Source organism: Pan troglodytes, chromosome X, assembly GCF_028858775.2.
Source record: "Pan troglodytes isolate AG18354 chromosome X, NHGRI_mPanTro3-v2.0_pri, whole genome shotgun sequence".
Classification (NCBI taxonomy): domain Eukaryota; kingdom Metazoa; phylum Chordata; class Mammalia; order Primates; family Hominidae; genus Pan; species Pan troglodytes.
Genome location: NC_072421.2, coordinates 122,021,346 through 122,039,151, shown reverse-complemented (window position 1 = coordinate 122,039,151; position 17,806 = coordinate 122,021,346). Strand labels below are relative to the sequence as shown.

At 38.0% G+C, this 17,806-nt stretch overlaps 1 protein-coding gene across 8 annotated transcripts in view; it reads left to right on the top strand.

Moving 5' to 3' along the window:
- Positions 1-17,806, top strand: part of TENM1 (teneurin transmembrane protein 1) — an 824,537-nt gene that overhangs the window by 664,838 nt on the left and 141,893 nt on the right. For all 8 annotated transcript variants that reach the window (XM_016942761.3, XM_016942759.3, XM_063804361.1 and 5 more), the window contains 3 exons: positions 7,537-7,656; positions 13,919-14,180; positions 16,757-17,024. In XM_016942761.3, the coding sequence (XP_016798250.1) occupies positions 7,537-7,656; positions 13,919-14,180; positions 16,757-17,024 (650 nt within the window). The remainder of the gene's footprint in view (positions 1-7,536; positions 7,657-13,918; positions 14,181-16,756; positions 17,025-17,806) is intronic.

The window sequence follows — 17,806 nt, the reverse complement described above, 5'->3', positions numbered from 1 at the left end:
AATACAGCTCAGGCTCTTTGGGGGCCAGGTCAAGAGATCTCCACCCCTCCACCACCTATGAGCTGTGTTAAGTGCAAAACTTTTAACTTCTCTGAGTCTGTTTCTTCATTTTTTAAATGGGCCTAATAGCTTTACCTACTCAGGGTTATGTGGACATTAAATGAAATGAGGTAAGGAAAGTATCTGGCATAGTACCTGATTCATAGTATAATAAATATTTTATTTATACAACATATATATCTAATAATTATCAGGGTACATAGCAATAGAATTTGAAAGGCCTAGTTCAAAAGTGATCATTTTACTGGGTAATTTTACTATGATGACATCTTTGTGAGGTAACCGGGGAGAGGTCAGGGAAGAAAGATCATTCCCACCCTACATAAAGAGCAAACAGAGCTAAGAGTTAATTCTGTTTCTTAGGAAAAGTCAACAATGGTGGTTACTAGCAAGCCAGAGCTAGAACACAGCTGTGGCTAGAGCAAAGACACACTTTTTCCTCTGTAGAGGGAAGAGTAATATATGCCCAGGAGATGGCCAACAAGAAGGATCTGTCCTATATTTAATGACTATCCATTAGTCGAAAGGCAGATTCAGAGAAGTGACAAGAGAGGTTAATGAGGTTAACAAAACCCTATAAGGCTGATTGCAAAGAGAAAACATTTGAGTCATGTGTAGAACAAGCAAAAAACAAACCAAAAATTTTAAGGGAAAAACTAACTTCAGACTATTCAAGAGTTGCAAGGGCTTACAGGACAAATATTTCAGGATTCAAATTCTGGACGAAAATAATCATGTGTCTAAATGAAGCAAACTGGCACTTACGCAGTCCTGAAAATGTGACTGTGTCGTCAGTTTTCTTATTGCTTCAAAACACTTGATCTTTTTCCCATTACTTTGGGGATCTCAGACCTCCAAAGCAAGCGTACTTTTGACAAGCAATTACCAAGGCAGATGGGAAAATAGCCACCCTACCTCAGGGTGAGTGCCCCCATTTTGTTTTACTTGAAACATCACTAGCCATGAGGAAAATAATTCCGCTTAAAAATCTATCTGCATTTTCAATGGCACCACCTTTCCCAGAGTCCTAGAATGTTGATGGCTAATGCTCCCAGCTGCTTTTAATGCTACCCACTTGGTAGGCATTGTTTATTTGGGGCAGTGACCAACTGAGTAGGATTAAATCAACCCACCATATTAAAATAAAAACTAATGAGGACATTGTATTGGGTTTGCATATGAACATTCACTGCATTTGAATTTTCAGAACATGGAAATAGGTTTACGCTATAACATTAAGTGTTTTCATAGTGCTGTACCAGGTTAGATAACATATATCAAAAGTAGCACGTGTTGTAAGGAAACCCCCAAAATATCTGGATATTAGAAGTCCCAAATGCATTTAAATTATAAAATAGCAAATAGTAATTATATAATAATATATAAAGGAAGAATGGGGCTAGTGTGCATAAATTAAGCATTTGAAGACTATTCATTTCATCTTCCCGATCACAATAGGTACTGTTTAATTCCCTAAAATAGTCAAGTATCAAACAAAACACTCCTGATGAGAATGTCATAATGCTCAATCCAGAGTGTTGGCTTCTAATAAATAAAGTGTAAGGCATCTGTTACACAGGAATCTCAACGTAGTCACTGAAGCCCTTGCTTGAAGCAGTGCCATGAGCATAGGTTGCAAGGATCTTACAACTATATTTTTAAATATTTGAGTTGAAATTCTATGAACCTGTCTTGAGCATGTGCTGTGTACATCAGGCTCTGAGAAGGACACAGGGAAGAAAATCACACAGTTTTTGCCCTGGCTATCTAATAAAAAGACAGACAGATCTAAAACTGTCATCCAAGACTGGTTATGATAAGTGCAATAACACAAGTATGAGCATTGTATAATAAGAATAATGAGGATGGAGGAGAAATGGACACTTATTTGGGACAAATAAATTGGACTAAAACATATTTCCATTTTATAATCTCTGAATTTGAAGACCCTGTAGTTCATCTTGTAGTGCAGCCACCCCTTTTGTCATGACAGTTTCAACATGACTCCCCAAACTACAGTTGTTGCAAACCCTTTCCCAGAAGTTTATATGGAAGAGTTAAAATTCATGCCTGACGGGTTTCATAAGGGTAAGATTGTGAACCAGTGGTTGATTTGCCTGCCTTTTTATGGTTTATACCTTCTGCCTCCCTCTCCAGGAGTTCATATGCCTTAATTGGCTGAGTATGTTATGGCCTTGCTTTTCCTAAAGCAGCAGTTCTCAAAGGTTTGTCTTGTTAGAAATGTAAATTCTATGATCCAACACCAAACCTACTAAATCAGAAACTCTGAGGATACGACCCAGCAATCTGTGTTTCAATAAGGCTTTCCAGTGATTCTCGTGGACAATCAAGTTTGAGAATCACTGATCTATAAGAGAGAGAGATTATCAGACAGGACTGAGGACCAACACCACAATCCCAAAATTACTTTCTAAAGAGAAGCCCCTTTATTCACTATGTGATGGCAGTGGTAACAGGAACATCACAAACCCTTTGTCCTAACTATTCAGAGGTATTTGCATTCCAACAGAGACCCCAGTAGCTACAGTTGTCAGGGGAATCCTCCAGTCACACCTCATATGTGACAAATTTCTATCCCTTGGAGACTTGAACCAACTGACAATTCAAAGAGGAATTTACGGGGCAGGATTCAAACACTAGTGAGCAGAGGATTCATACAGCCTCTGTCAGCCCAGTCCTTCTCAGTGCTACCTTTTGACCAGAGCTGTCAGCTGTAGAAAGGATTTCATCTGTTCCTATGGAAAAAAAACAACCTAACCTGCCCACCTGCTGCTAGATCCCCTGCTGGCTAGGTCCTTGATTTTGAATGTTACCCTTCAAAAGCTGCTTATGCTCCTGTTAGCAACAAAAGGAAATCGCTGTAACTTTTCTAGCCCTGAGTCTGTTTTCTTTCGAAAGACATCAATCAGAAATGCAATGTAGTAAATTGCATCTTCTTTCAGCAATTTAGTTTTCAGCCTTGTTTTTCAAACCAACTATTGTGCTTGAGGTTAATGTTGTTGCCTGAGGTGTTAAACGAATATCGGAGATTTGACACCGAAGACAAAAGACAACAAATAAGGGAAGAGGAGAATGGAACCAAGAGTTGATTGAAGGCTAGGGATAATTTGACTATTCCATGAAAATAACAAATACAGAATGAATTAGACCTTTTGCATCAGAACTGTCTAACAAGCAGCTTGTTAGTTAAATAAGGCTCCCAGTAAAGTGTATTCTGACCTGCATTTCCCAAGATGCTCTGTTCTTCAGACCAAGCTCCAAACACCTAGAGGATTCAGCATTGAGTTAAAGTGGAGAAGCAATTCCTTTGGGGTTGCAGCTTTAGCATAGTGACAGCAGGTAGACAGCTTGGCAGCAGCCTGTATTCTCTAGAGAACAGGAAAAAAGACACTTGTGAGGGGTGATATTCCCCATGCATGTTTCTAAAGTCACATTGGACATGCCCATCTAAGTTCAAGTTATCTTGCTCTAACCAACAACAGCAGGGAGAAGTTCTTGTTTTCAAAGGTTCAACCAAGCAAAGCATCCATCTCATTCATGTCTGTGAATCAAAGGAGAGCCCAAGCAAAGACAGAAAGTATGCAATGCCCGCCGTTGAGCGTACACAAGACCATGCATATAGACACACAAAACCAACACAAACGACAGTTATGCTGGGCACATAGCTGCTGTACACATGTGCAGGGCCAGCCGCATGACAGTCCAGACAGTAGCTTCTATCATCTTACTTGAAAGATTTAGAAGAGTTCTATATATTATTGAATTGAAACTGTTTCAGAAAAAGACAAATTTTTAAGGACCAAAACTCAGGTTGAAGGTAGTTTTGATGTGGCAAAAATTCAAGAACTCAAGATGCTTCCTCGAGGCAGACCAAGTACAGGCCAAGTAGGGCTGACTAATTTCAATGGTGATTTGAGGAAGCCAGGGACTCTCTGGAAGAGGAAACAGGGAGGCACCATAATGGGAATAGGAAAAACACAGAAAGCAGGACTGTGGTAATATCAAAGGCAGACCCTCACCGTACATACCTCACTACTCAGCTAGGATCTAACTTTGGAAAAAAATGAACTATACAGGCTGCCTTAGATATAAGAAGCATAATCAAAATAGTTTATATAAATGGGGGGGAAGGAACTATATTTTAGTGGCTGTGGGGAATCAGGAAAAACAAACCAGATACAAGGCTACCATCCGCAATTATTAAGAAAATAGAATTTAGAATCTGGGAGTGCACAAAATGGCAGTTGAGCTGAACGAAGTGGCACAATATGCCGTACTTCCAAAGAATATATATGAAGGCTCCCTAATGGCCATTTGGAGCTGATGTAGCCTGCCTGGGAAAGCAAGTACACTCAAGAGCTTTCTTTTTGAAATGGAGAGTTTGCCTAAGAGGTAGATTTTTCCTAAATTTCTGCATGCAGTGTCAGTCAAGATTACTGCAAATTAAAAAGAATACTTTAATGCTGTCCTGAAATTTAGACAATTTAAACTGACACTGGATGACTGATATTGTTCAAAGATTACAGTAAGTACTAGTAATCCAGGAATAAAAAGACCTAAGAGTTATTCTCGTGAAAAATGGATGACATGGAGTGTATAAATAATGGGAGCAAATGCAGCAAGATACAGGGAATCTTGGAACATTTAAAGTCTAATACATTACAAAGGGAGTTCAATACTGATAAATGTAGAATATAAGTTTTATGGGGTTTTATCATATGCTGTAAGTTTGTGTGGATCATAAAATATGAGGAATAAGAAAGAAGGGGCGTTGAAAGACAGGTCTGTGAGCATTATTTATGAGTGATGAAGAGTGAAATGAATGAAAAGAAGAACAGGTAGACAATGTCTTGAATAATGATGACTTTGATGAGTCATTATCACACAAATATGTGTGCTTCTTAAAACATGAGGAATATTAAGAAGCAGAAGAGTCAAAAGACAAGTCTACTCAGAACGAGATACAGAATGAAGGAAGAGAGGAATACAAGGGAAATGCACAGAATAATGATAACTTTTATGAGACTTTCACTCACCAGCTTGGATCCTTCATAAATATAAGCCATATAGAAAATAAAAGAACAGCAGAGAGGAGAGACAGGTCTGTGTGTGTCATAAAATATGAGAAAATAATGCCAACTAGGCTTGACAAAATAAAAACAAAAATAATTGAGCCTAGTACAGCTGTGGAAAGACACAATGTCTAGATTAATGTGAGCAAATAAAAAGAGTGACTTTGGAATTGTCTTGCCAATAGGGAATCAGCAAGCACCTAGGTAGGTGTTATTGTTGTAAAGGCCACCTTGTTAACTGGTGGAGGCTTGGCAAGGTAATAACTAACCCCCACCATACTCCCAAAGCAGCTAACAACATTGAGAGCTCAGGAAACAATGCTTAACTAATTTCTAAATTGTTTGGCATCACTACAGTCTCTTCACAGCCCCCCTGGAACCAATCCATATGTCATTTGCAGGAGATTTTCTCAGCTTGTTTCCATTCAATCTACACCCACCTTGTCAAAAGTTGCTCTGTAAAGACATCTAAAAGGTTACTGTATAAAATCAGAGATGTCCTTTTATTTTCATTTCTTGTTACATTGGACTTAGAACCTGGGACCAGATCTGCCAGAATTAGTTCAAAATCCAGAACTCAATGACTTCAAATGTCTTCTCTATTAGAACAAATGGGATTTCAAAATGATACAGAAATTGGGACAATCAAACATGGCGAAGCAAGTGCCAGTATGCCATTTGCATGCCACTCAGAACCATGATTTACATAATTCATAAAATGGACAGCTCACTGGAAAAAAGCCACTGATCTATGTCACAGAGCTATGAATGTTGGTCTGAGAGTTCAGAAAATACACAAACACTAATAGCAACAATTACACTCGCTTACTTTGCGTAATGCTTAATGGCTTGTAACTTTTGTTGGGAAAGCCCTTACGTAGAAGAGGATAAATCCTATTAGCATAACTTATAACCAATTCCTCTGATTGCAACAGAATTTAGTAGTGAGGTTTATTGGCTAAAACATATACAACCAACTTTAGCTTATTATAAGCTACCATCTGTAGCTTATTCAAAGGTGTTTTACTTTCTCTCAAATGATGTTTGTAGCCATGAGCCTTTACATCCCTCCCTTTACTTTCTGATTCTGTTAAAAGAATGTATAATTCCAGGATGAAATGATTAGGATTACTCTGAAAAGCCATGTTTGTCTGAATAACATGGTCCCCTTTAATCCAAGATTGAGCTGCCCTGGATACCCAGAATCCCACTTGGTTAAAAAAAAAAAAAAAAAAAAAAGGTGGCATTGATGCCCTAGGAAAAATCACTGACCTTGCTCAACCTTCCTCAACCCTGCCAGCTCCAGCTATAAAATTCATGTCCAAGAGCTCAGGGCTGCCAAGACTAGGATTAAACTCTGGTGAAAAAACTGTCCCTTCCTCCCAGCAGACCAGTGAAAAAAATCCTTGCTTGGGATTTGTCCCAGGGCACTCTTCTTAACTGCCAGCCTCCTGAAATTTGTTACAGCTTGTCAGCCAGGCTAGCGCTGAAAGTCTTGTATGTTTTAGTGGACTATGTCCCTGAAAGAGAGCCCTATTTAGGGACTAGTTTAATGGAATTCCATTTTTTAGTAAGGATGGGACTCATTTGTTTAAAGGGAAAGTGTCTTGAAATATTTTATTTAAATTAGGCAAGAAAAGCAGTATACCATTGTCAGGGATCATGTCTCTTTTGCAGACTTTAACTTAAAGTGTGCTCAACTAAATTTGTTTGTTTGGTTGGCTGGTTGTTTCACCAGAAAAAGGCACTTTAGCAGTGTGTATCAGGAGGCTTAAAAATATTCATACTATATATGTAAATGCATAGAAAATGCACACAACAAACTAATAGTGCTGAGTACCTCTGATGAGAACACCAAGAAGCAGGAAAAAGGCGGTCAGTAGGGACTTTAGTCTTATCTTACAATATATTTATGTATTAACTAATGTAATTAACTTTAATTTTGATAAGAGAAAAGTATTATTCCACAACTAGGACTCTCTCTCAAGGAAATAATAAGAAATTTAAGGCAGAAAAAAATTAAGAAACAACAAAATGTCCGAAAATCAGGGATAGGTTAAGCAAGTTATAGGATACTAATTTAAGAGTGTATTATATAATAACAAAAATGATATATTAAGGAATTTCTAAATACATTGGACAATATTAATAATATGCTTTTAACCTTAAAATATCTAGATTCAGAACCATACTTAGTATGATTCTAATTTTGATGGGGAAAAAAAAAAAACTCCTCCCCAGAATGTTATTAGTAGTTTTCTACTGGTTGGTGAAATTATTGTTTTCTTTGTTATACTTGACTGTTTTCCAAAGTTTCTACAACTTGACTTCTAGAATCTAGTCTCAACATGCTTTTCTGTTTGCCTTTGGTCTTGTGTTGCAGGCGTGCCTGTGTGATTCGAGGCCAAGTGGTGGCCATAGATGGAACTCCTCTAGTGGGAGTGAATGTCAGTTTCTTGCACCACAGTGATTATGGGTTTACCATCAGCCGGCAAGATGGAAGGTATGTCAATGTTGTTTCTGATCATTGTGGGGGCCAATTACTGACTTCTAGCCAGGGGTAAAACCAGGGCTCAGATGATACAGTGATGGTAAACCCATCTTTCTTCAAGTTATATCTCAAAAAGTCATTGGTGATATTTATTTCCTCTATTTCCTAATTAATTCAAACTGGATTCCTCTTCTAATCCTTCTCGAGTCTTCTTGAAACCCAGGCCATGTGAAAAGTTTTCTATCCTTTATCTAATTCCATCTATAAATCCAACTTCAAAGATCAGTGACATTATGCAAATGATAAATGAGGAGCTATGGAACACATAGGCTATTTTTCCATAGTAACCCCCAAATATTTCAGAAATGAATGCATCCAAAATATTTCTTCCAAAAGTACAGAATTCCACCACATTGATGGAGAAGCTTTAAAAATGTGTCCTCCCTAGGCTGCCTATTTGACTATTGGCCGCAACTGATAGACAAGCTTGGCCAGCCTACTTAATTATAGTGATTTATCCTGAAGCACCAACCACCAGGCTGCTCTCCAAGGGGGTTCTCTAAGATCTGAGAAGCAAGACCTTGAAGTAAAACCTTCTCATCCTGGAAAAGGATTTGCTCACAACAACATTTTTGTTGCCGTCATTTAGACAGACATTGATTCAGAATATTTGGGTCAATAGGCCCATGTGTCCAGCTTAAAGGTACCTATTTATGACTCTCAGGGACACTATAATAATGGCTTTGAGGTGCCCTAGTCTCCAGGTGACTACCCTTAAAATGTCCTACTCATAACAAGCCACTTCAATAATCATACGCAAAAAAAGACCTGTTGGCTTCGAGCTTTATCACACTGTGAGAAACTATCTCATTTCAAGAACCTACAATCAAACCTTATTAGTCCTAGACACTTTAGAAATGTTAATTGTTCAACTTGGGCTGTGCCGGATTTATTTTTCCAAGAGCCTGTCAAGAAAGTACTTATAAAAAATTAGTTTAAAAAGATAATAAGAAAGAGTTTTAGCCTACTTAAGAAAATAAACTGTTCTTAAGGACTTTAGTAAATTATATAAATTATTTATGTATAAATTATATTGCTTATTACTAACTAACCATCTCTTCATTATAACAAGCTCAGCAGAACTATTTTGGTAGCACACACATATATGTACATATATATGCACATATATATATGTGTGTGTATATATATATATATAAAACTTCATTTCCTTTCAAATATTCTATAATCAGAGTTCTCTATTAATTCAAATGGGTCTTTCTCCCAATTAGATTGAATAACGGAATTTTGGTAGTGCACTCACCAGTAACTGGTGCTTAAAACTAGCCTCACCCTTGCAAACATCTTCAACCATATGCCACAAATTGAGAAATGGGTTATTTCTCTAAATAGAATATGTCTTCTGAGACATTTGACTTTGACTTCTCATGGAGGCCTGATAAGACCTCATTTTTTTAGCTTACATACAAAGGTTTCGGTGAATTATTTGATATTCACACAAGAACCTAAAAGAATCTTGATACCTAAAAAGTCTAAAATTGTTTGTGTACAGTTTACAGGGAATATTAAAGAGGGTAATCTTTGTTGTTATTTTTGTGTCTTTAGTTTTAAGTGAAATGCCCCAAGCCCCTCCTCTGCTGAACTCACAGTGACAACTGAGTTTATGTAGATGACAGATACTAGTCAGAATCCCCTCTAGCAATAACTCCCCTCAGGCTCCATAAAGGTGTAAACATTCAAAATATGGGCCCCAAATGCCAACCAGACTGTTCCACTGTCATTTCCTGGACATAAAGTGACAGTATGATGAGAGTTTCCATTTATATGTCTCTGCTTGTTGCTACCTCAGTTTGAGTAAGTACATTTCAAAAGTAGAAAATCATAAGAAAAATATACCTGAGGTCGGCCGGGCACGGTGGCTCAAGCCTGTAATCCCAGCACTTTGGGAGGCTGAGGCGGGCGGATCATGAGGTCAGGAGATCGAGACTGTCCTGGCTAACACGGTGAAACCCCGTCTCTACTAAAAATACAAAAAAAAAAAAAAAAATAGCTGGGCATGGTGGCGGGCGCCGGTAGTCCCAGCTACTCGGGCGGCTGAGGCAGGAGAATTGCTTGAACCTGGGAGACGGAGGTTGCAGTGAGCCGAGATCGCGCCACGTTACTCCAGCCTGGGCAACAAAGCGAGACTCCGTCTCAAAAAAAAAAAAAAGAAAAGAAAAAAGAAAAATATACCCGAGGTCAAAAGAGTATAGAAAGGCTGAGATTAGCATCTAGATACCTAGTAGAGAGTGTGATATGAGAGTTGCTGATAGGATCCTCCATGTTCAAATCTCAATCCCTCCAGTCGGCCACAGTGCTTATACTTTTCACCAATGGTATCACTGCTTTGGGTGAAGCTGTCAGCTCTCTCAAAGTCCCCGTTGAATGCAAATATGTCATGTGGGATGTAGAAATATTTACCCCCATTATCAACTACTTGCTAAAGTAAACTGACAAGTTTCCCTAAAGAACCAGAAAAGGTCTAGATCATGGGACCAAAGTAATTTATTCAAAGCAGAAGGAAGGATGGTGTTGAAAGACTGAGCCCTTTAAAAGTATGAAGAGATTAGATACTCACATAGAGAAGGGACTACTTAGCAGAAAAGAAAAAAGCCTTTTCTAAAGGAAAGGTGAATGTTTATGAGTGTCTACTGTATGTTAGACACTTTCATGAATGTCTCTGTTTTCATCTTCACAACTATCTGAGATAAATATCATTATTATCATCCTCCCCATTTGCTGTATGAGAAAATTTATCCAGATAATAAGGATACAGTTCAAGATTTAAACCCAAGTAATCTTGCTCTTTTCTTCTATGATTTACCACCTTCAACTTAGGTATATAACCAGTCCTCAGTCAAGTGTTGAAAGAGAACTATTTGTAAATAGTTCAGCTAATGATAAGCAAAACAGGTGAAGTGACGACATTCTTAGAAGTTTCTTGAGAAGTATTAAAGGTCTCAAGAACTTTGTTCTGAAGACTAGAAGATGAAGAGAGGGTTCCCTTTGATTCTCCTCCAGGCAGAAGTTTATTCATTTATGGATACCATGAGGCAGAGAGAGATAAGCAATTTGCATAGGTGTCAATAGCCTTCCATCTGTAGATAGGACTGGTTGGACTTATGTGTTGACAACAATCTCCAAACAAATAAATCCTCTCCCTTGGGTCTTTTATATCCACTCTCATATGACTTAATAACCTGTTATTAATGGCCCGTGCAAATGGAGGTGTTTTGTGGTGGGAGAAATCCCAAAGAAGTAATCATTCAGAGAGCATTCTATTTGGCATTGGAAATGGTTTAGATGGATCTCTGGCCACAGTTCCACCTTCCGTCTCCATGTCAATTAATGAGTCAGCCAGGCAGTGTTTACTGTGTATAACTGCGAGGTGGAAAGATGAGAAGTTATCAGTCAGGGCTTTCCAGGGAAACAACATATGACATAGATATAGATATTGATATTATTGTCTTGAGAGAGGGATTTATTCCAAGGAATTTGCTTATAAGATTGTGGGGATTGGCAAGTCTGAAATCTGTCGGGCAGGCTAGAAGACTGGAAACTCTCAGGAAAGAGATGCAGTGGTCTTAAGGCAGAATTTCTTCTTCCTCACAGAAACAGTTTTGCCCACCCACATTATCAAGGATCATCTCCTTTACTTAAATTCAACTGATTATAGATAATAGCCACATCTCCAAAAGACCTCCACAGCAATACCTAGATTGGTGTTTCATTAAATAACTTAGAACTATAACCTAGGCAATAGAGATATAAAATGAACGATCATAAGAAGCCTAAGGGAAGTCCCAAGGAGACCTTAAAAATCAGTATCTGCTCATGGAGATAATCAAAAGCTGACCTATAGTTCACTTGAACTCCAAAAAAAAAGAAAACATATGGCAAATGTAGTAGGGCAATGAATCTGATTTGAGAAGAAAGGTAACAGTTGTTGAGTTCCTACTATATGCTTGACCCTTAAGTCTTTAACTCATTCATTTACAATAGCAGCTACGAGATAGATTATAGAGGCTTCATTTTACTAATGAGAAAACTGCATCTCAGGAAGGTTAAATAACTAGCCCAAAGACACAAAGCTAACAGGGCAGAGCTGGGATTCAAACCCAGATATATATGAAACCAAACCCACATTCTTTCTACGAAACAAGATGCCTGGCCTGTCTGTGTAATCTTTCCAGAAGTACAGAATAAAAGTTTTCTTTAAAAAGAGAGAGAATAATTTCCAGGCACCTATGTTCTTATCTGGATAGTTTATTTAGTTTTCATGTTTGTGTTTGTTTTTTGTTTTTAAATAAATAAGCACTTCAATTTTGAGTCAAGAGTCAAGGTTTGGGTGAGGCAGATAAACTTCCCCAAGAACACATACTTAAGTCCACATAGAAGGTGAACTAGAGGAAAGGTTTCTTGACAAGTAGTGTCAGATTTTCCCCACTACACTTGCCTTAAACTGTTCCTGTAGTATTATGAATTCAGACCCTCTGTCTTAAACCATAAACCGTTTGTGTTTTCTTTTTTTTTTTTTTTTTGGTTCAAACCTAAATTATTTTCTGTAGCTAATGCAGTTCTTCAAATCCTCTTTTTGGAAACTGACTTAATATTAAGCTACTTTACTGAAAAAGCAGCAATAAAAAACACGGTATTATCCATCCTTTGTTACTGTTCATTTATCTTTATCTGCAAGATTTCTGCAACAAAACACGATTGGTAATACTATAATAAATATAATAAATGTCATAGGAAGAGAGTGATGAGATGTCCGTAATTAAGTCTGATTCCCTATAAGGGCTTTTTATCATTGAAAAAGTGTTTTTCTGAAAGATCTTTTTTAATGCAGGCAATTGCTTACATCTCTCTCCTGTGGATTTAAGTTGCCTTGAATATTAAGTAACATCATATTGCCCTTTATCCATTTTTAACATAAAAATGATAATAATTTATCATTATCTTACTTTTTTATATAGGAGTTTATGCTTTTCAGATGCTCTCAAGTACATCATCTCCAAGACGTCATTATACTTAAAAGAGAAGTAAGGTAGAACCATCTAGTGCAGAATGAAATGAAATCTGAATCTGTTCAGCTCCAATGCAATAGTCTTGTCATAGATCACATCTAGAGATAGACAGAGTTGGCTTACAGCAGAGGTAGTCTTGCTTTGTCATAGATAGAGGAGAAGTTGTTGGTGAAGTTGTGCAGGGTTCATTACAGGCTGTCTTACAAAAAGAAACCAAAAACCATTGTGAAGCAAACCAGAGATCTTAAATCTGAGGTTCAAGTAGACTAGGAGGCCAAAGAGGGTAGTCAAATGTAGAAGGCTCGGTCGGGCATAGCTGAGTTCAAAGAAATTTTCCCTAACAATTGTCCTCTGCTGATATCTTTCTCCAAATGCCATCTCAAAGACACTGTCTGCTTTCTGACACGATGTTTGTGACCCTGAACAAGATATTTAACCTTTTGGCTCCTTACTTTTCTTATGTTACATTATAGGATTTTTTGGAAAATGAATAATGCATCATTCTCAAAGATGCTGCTAAATGTTAGATGGTCATCCTTCTGTTATCTTTAGCATAAGGGGAGCAGCTGTGTCAGATTTGGCTTTGCAGAAATGCATGCAGTGATTTTGTTTAAGATAGTGTTAAAATTAACTGGTTTACAGGCTGGGCGCAGTGGCTCACACCTGTAATCCCAGCACTTTGGGAGGCCAAGGCGGGTGAATCATCTAAGGTCAGGAATTCAAGAACAACCTGACGAATATGGTGAAATCCCATGCCTACTAAAGAATACAAAAATTAGCCTTGCATGGTGGTATGCACCTGTAGTCCCAGCTACTCGGGAGGCTGAGACAGGAGAATCGCTTGAACCCAGGAGGCGGAGGTTGCAGTGAGCTGAGATCACACCACTGCACTCCAGCCTGGGGTGACGGAGCAAGACTCCATCTCAAAAAAAAAAAAAAAATTGGTTTACAAATTTCAAGGGAATATCAACTGGTGACATGGAATGTCTTCTTAGAAGACCACTAGATAGTGAAAAGAAGTCATCTATGGAATGAATACATTGCTAGAGAGAATTTATAAAATAGACAATACAAGTGGATATAGTTGAGTCCCCCCAAAAAGGAAAGGGCACTGATATTAACCTATTTTTTAACTGTAATTTTTTAATTTTTCATTTGATTGCAACTGTCTTATGTTTTTTCCTTCTTAGCTTTGACCTCGTGGCCATCGGTGGCATCTCTGTCATCTTAATCTTCGACCGATCCCCTTTCCTGCCTGAGAAGAGGACACTCTGGTTGCCTTGGAATCAGTTTATTGTGGTGGAGAAAGTCACCATGCAGAGAGTTGTATCAGACCCGCCATCCTGCGATATCTCCAACTTTATCAGCCCAAACCCTATTGTGCTTCCTTCACCGCTCACATCATTTGGAGGGTCCTGTCCAGAGAGGGGAACTATTGTTCCTGAGCTGCAGGTGAGTATATTGGCCTTTGAATGTATAAAATAATAATATCATGGAGTGGTCAACAGTGTATAATAGCTAAATTCCTTTTCCTGTTCTTGTTACCATCCTTATAAGGTGCTGCCCTTTATTTGTCAAGAGAAGTCTTCAAATGTTTTTCTGGCACACATTTTTAAGACAATTGGTCAGGGCATTAGAATGCTATCTGTGGCCATGGAATAGAACAAGATTAGGTAGCTTTCATAAGAATTAAACTCCAATCTTTGACCTAATAAACACTGTGCTCTAAGAACAAAGCTAGCTGGCTTATTAGTAATAACAGTATAATCCATGAGCTTGGACTGTTTGTGGTTCTGAAATTAAAGCTCCTTAAGAAATTTAGTTTTTGAGCTGGGCGTGGCGGCTCATGCCTGTAATCCCAGCACTTTGGGAGGCCAAGGTGGGCAGATCACCTAAGGTTGAGAGTTCAAGACCAGCCTGACCAACATGGAGAAACCCTGTCTCTACTAAAAATACAAAATTAGTCAGGCATGGTGGCACATGCCTGTAATCCCAGCTACTCAGGAGGCTGAGGCAGGAGAATTGCTTGAACCCATGAGACGGAGGTTGCAGTGAGCTGAGATTGCACCATTGCCCTCCAGCCTGGGCAACAAGAGTGAAACTCTGTCTCAAAAAAAAAAAAAAAAGAAATCTACTTTTCTTCTGTTGTCTAGTTTGTATCATTGTCATTGTTCTTAGAAGACATGACAACTTCTCTTGTCTAGCTGTGTAAAGTAAATGTAGTTTTCAAGCCTGTGCAGTTTTTTTTTTTAAAAAGCTTTGCTTCTGAGTGTTCAAGCTCTATAGTCAGGAGAAGACATTTTTGAACCTCGATATTTTAACATTCCTGAGAATTATTCTTTATTGAACATTCAATATTGTCATTTCAATATTAAACTATTCAACCATAGTACAATTCCCTCACCACATTATAGAAACATTTTAATGATAATTAAATGTGGAAACCACCAAAATGGACTCATAGGTCTTAACAGATCCAGAAATCCAGAAGGAAATGCATGCTCCAAGATAGAATTGATTGTTCTTTCATCATAACACCACCCACCAGCTCTTAGCAGTGCCCAGAGAATACCACTTAGATAAGGCTCACACAAAAATACTGCCCTTCAGGAAAAGCAGTCCAAAGAGCTACCCGTTATCTTTTCCATTGCTCTTTGCTTACAAAGGGAGAAAAAACAAGACAGTGTTTAATGAGTACATTTGATTGGTATGCCAATCCCTTCACAGATGTCATTAGGAAGTATGGGTCTTCTTTCAGCACGAAAGTTTCCAGGCTTATTTAGGATTGCATGTGTTCTTAGGAAAATGAACTACTAAGTTGGTGAGTGTCAGGCTATCCTTCTCTATTTTACTTCTGTCACCAACTGAGAAGACAGCTGGTGGACAACTCTGGTATCAAATGGCTAAGGTAGAGGAAGAAAAACTGGGCAAAGTGTACACAAAAGGTATCGTGTCCTCAGAAACAGGAGAAAGACCAAAAATCCTGGACAATATGAGACACCATATGTTTAACAATCAGTTCTTCTATGTGCACAAGTTTGGAAAAGTAAGAGAGAACAAGGTTCTGAGGTAAAAATGAATAAGAGCATGAAAATATCTACACTATTCATGTCACCTTAAGTGTATTGAATAGGATGGGCTTTTTCTTCAGAGGTCTTTTGAAAGATGAAAGTCAAAGAACACATGATTCAATTTTAGTTACCACCTTTGGTTATTTAACTTTATCTGTGGTGATAAGCAAACAAGTAATAACAATTAATTAAAGCCACATGCTATTTTTACTCTGAGACCAACGTTTAGTGTAAAATTTGCAGAAGAATTAGTGAGAGTTATTTGCTTCTCAGTCACAAGTGCCAACTTGGAGAAACTTGTTCCCAGCCGTTGCTACATCCAGGCACAGAGAAATATGTAAGAAAAATTTGATTAAAAATTTGGCCTCAGGGTCATTTCAAAGCTCCAAGGAAAACGAATTTGATGGCATCGGTAAAGATTAATTTTAGGGAAACTATAATCTTTGTCATAAAATATCACTTGCTGGGCCTGCTTCTTGAGTTCTTCCTCTTAGAGAGCTTAGCCTGAATAAGGATTACACCAATGGTTTTATGATATATGACTTAACACCAAACAAGATTTTGTGTATGTCTGTATAAGAAAAAGACCCCTTAATGGAGCCCATAGTGCTGAATTGCTTGACATTCAGCGGTATGATCTTTTTCAACTCCTACTAAGCAGTTTTTGGAACACTATTGAAAAGCTGAAATTGTTCCTTACACAATCTTTCCTGGCATGGGGAAAAAATAAATGCAATCCTTAAGGTTGGGTCTTGTCTCCATTCAGGTTTGGTGCAAAATTCAAAACCTATTATCATACAGTCTCACAAAGATTCAAGAACAAATGCCTTGACGTCCTTAGACCTGTTTAAGCTCTCTCCTTTGGCATGTTTCAAAGACAACAAAGCATGCAATATCCTCATCTACCTGCGACCACTGACAAGAGCCTATTTGGCTTTTTTTTAAAATTTATTTCAGGTTGTACAGGAGGAAATTCCCATTCCCTCCAGCTTTGTGAGGCTGAGTTACCTGAGCAGCCGCACCCCTGGGTATAAAACCCTGCTACGGATCCTTCTGACACATTCAACGATTCCTGTAGGCATGATAAAAGTACACCTCACAGTAGCTGTGGAAGGGCGACTCACACAGAAGTGGTTTCCCGCCGCAATTAATCTTGTCTACACATTTGCTTGGAACAAGACCGACATCTATGGACAGAAGGTTTGGGGCCTGGCAGAGGCTTTGGGTATGTTGAACTAATTATATGTAAATAGCAGTATTACATGCACAGAACAGAAAATACTTGTTACATGTTAATTTGTATTTGGAATAATTACTGATTTTCTTCTGTTTAAAGGACCTAAGGCATTTTTAATTTAAACACTACCTTGAGGCCAGTTTAGAGTTCCCTTTTGACACATTTTTGCTTCAAAAAGATTTTAGTTCCCCTTTCATGATGGCTGCGTACCAATGGACTCATGCAATATCTGACTTGTAACTGTCACCAGAGCCAAATGCTGCCTTCTAAATGTGACCTTTGGTGTGGCGTTCTATAAGGCCATGTTTTTGGATTTGACATTTAGACTGTCATTTCTACTTAGAGACTACAAAATTCTAACTTATGGCCATCTCCACTTATTATCTTTTATGTCTAAGATGGTTAGACTTCATTAACTTGTTACTTCTTCAGGTTAAATAAAAAATCATCCTGCCTTCCTATTCCTTTTGATTTTCTCTAATCTCAAGACTTTAAAACCTAGAATCTTATAGATAGCAGGGACCTTAAGAGGTCCTTTGGGCCTATGGTTTTCAGATATTTAATTCTCCCAGACAAATGACATTTTTTAAAAATGAGGCAGAGATAGATTTGCCAATGTTTTATTTTGTCAAGTAAGAATATTTTTAAAAGAACTCACTATAATATACTATTCCTACCACTACCATAATTTCATATATGAGGGATACCTTAATAGCAGAAAAGAAAAAATAGTCTGTTTTAAGAAATGATGGCAAGCAATCGAACCCTGA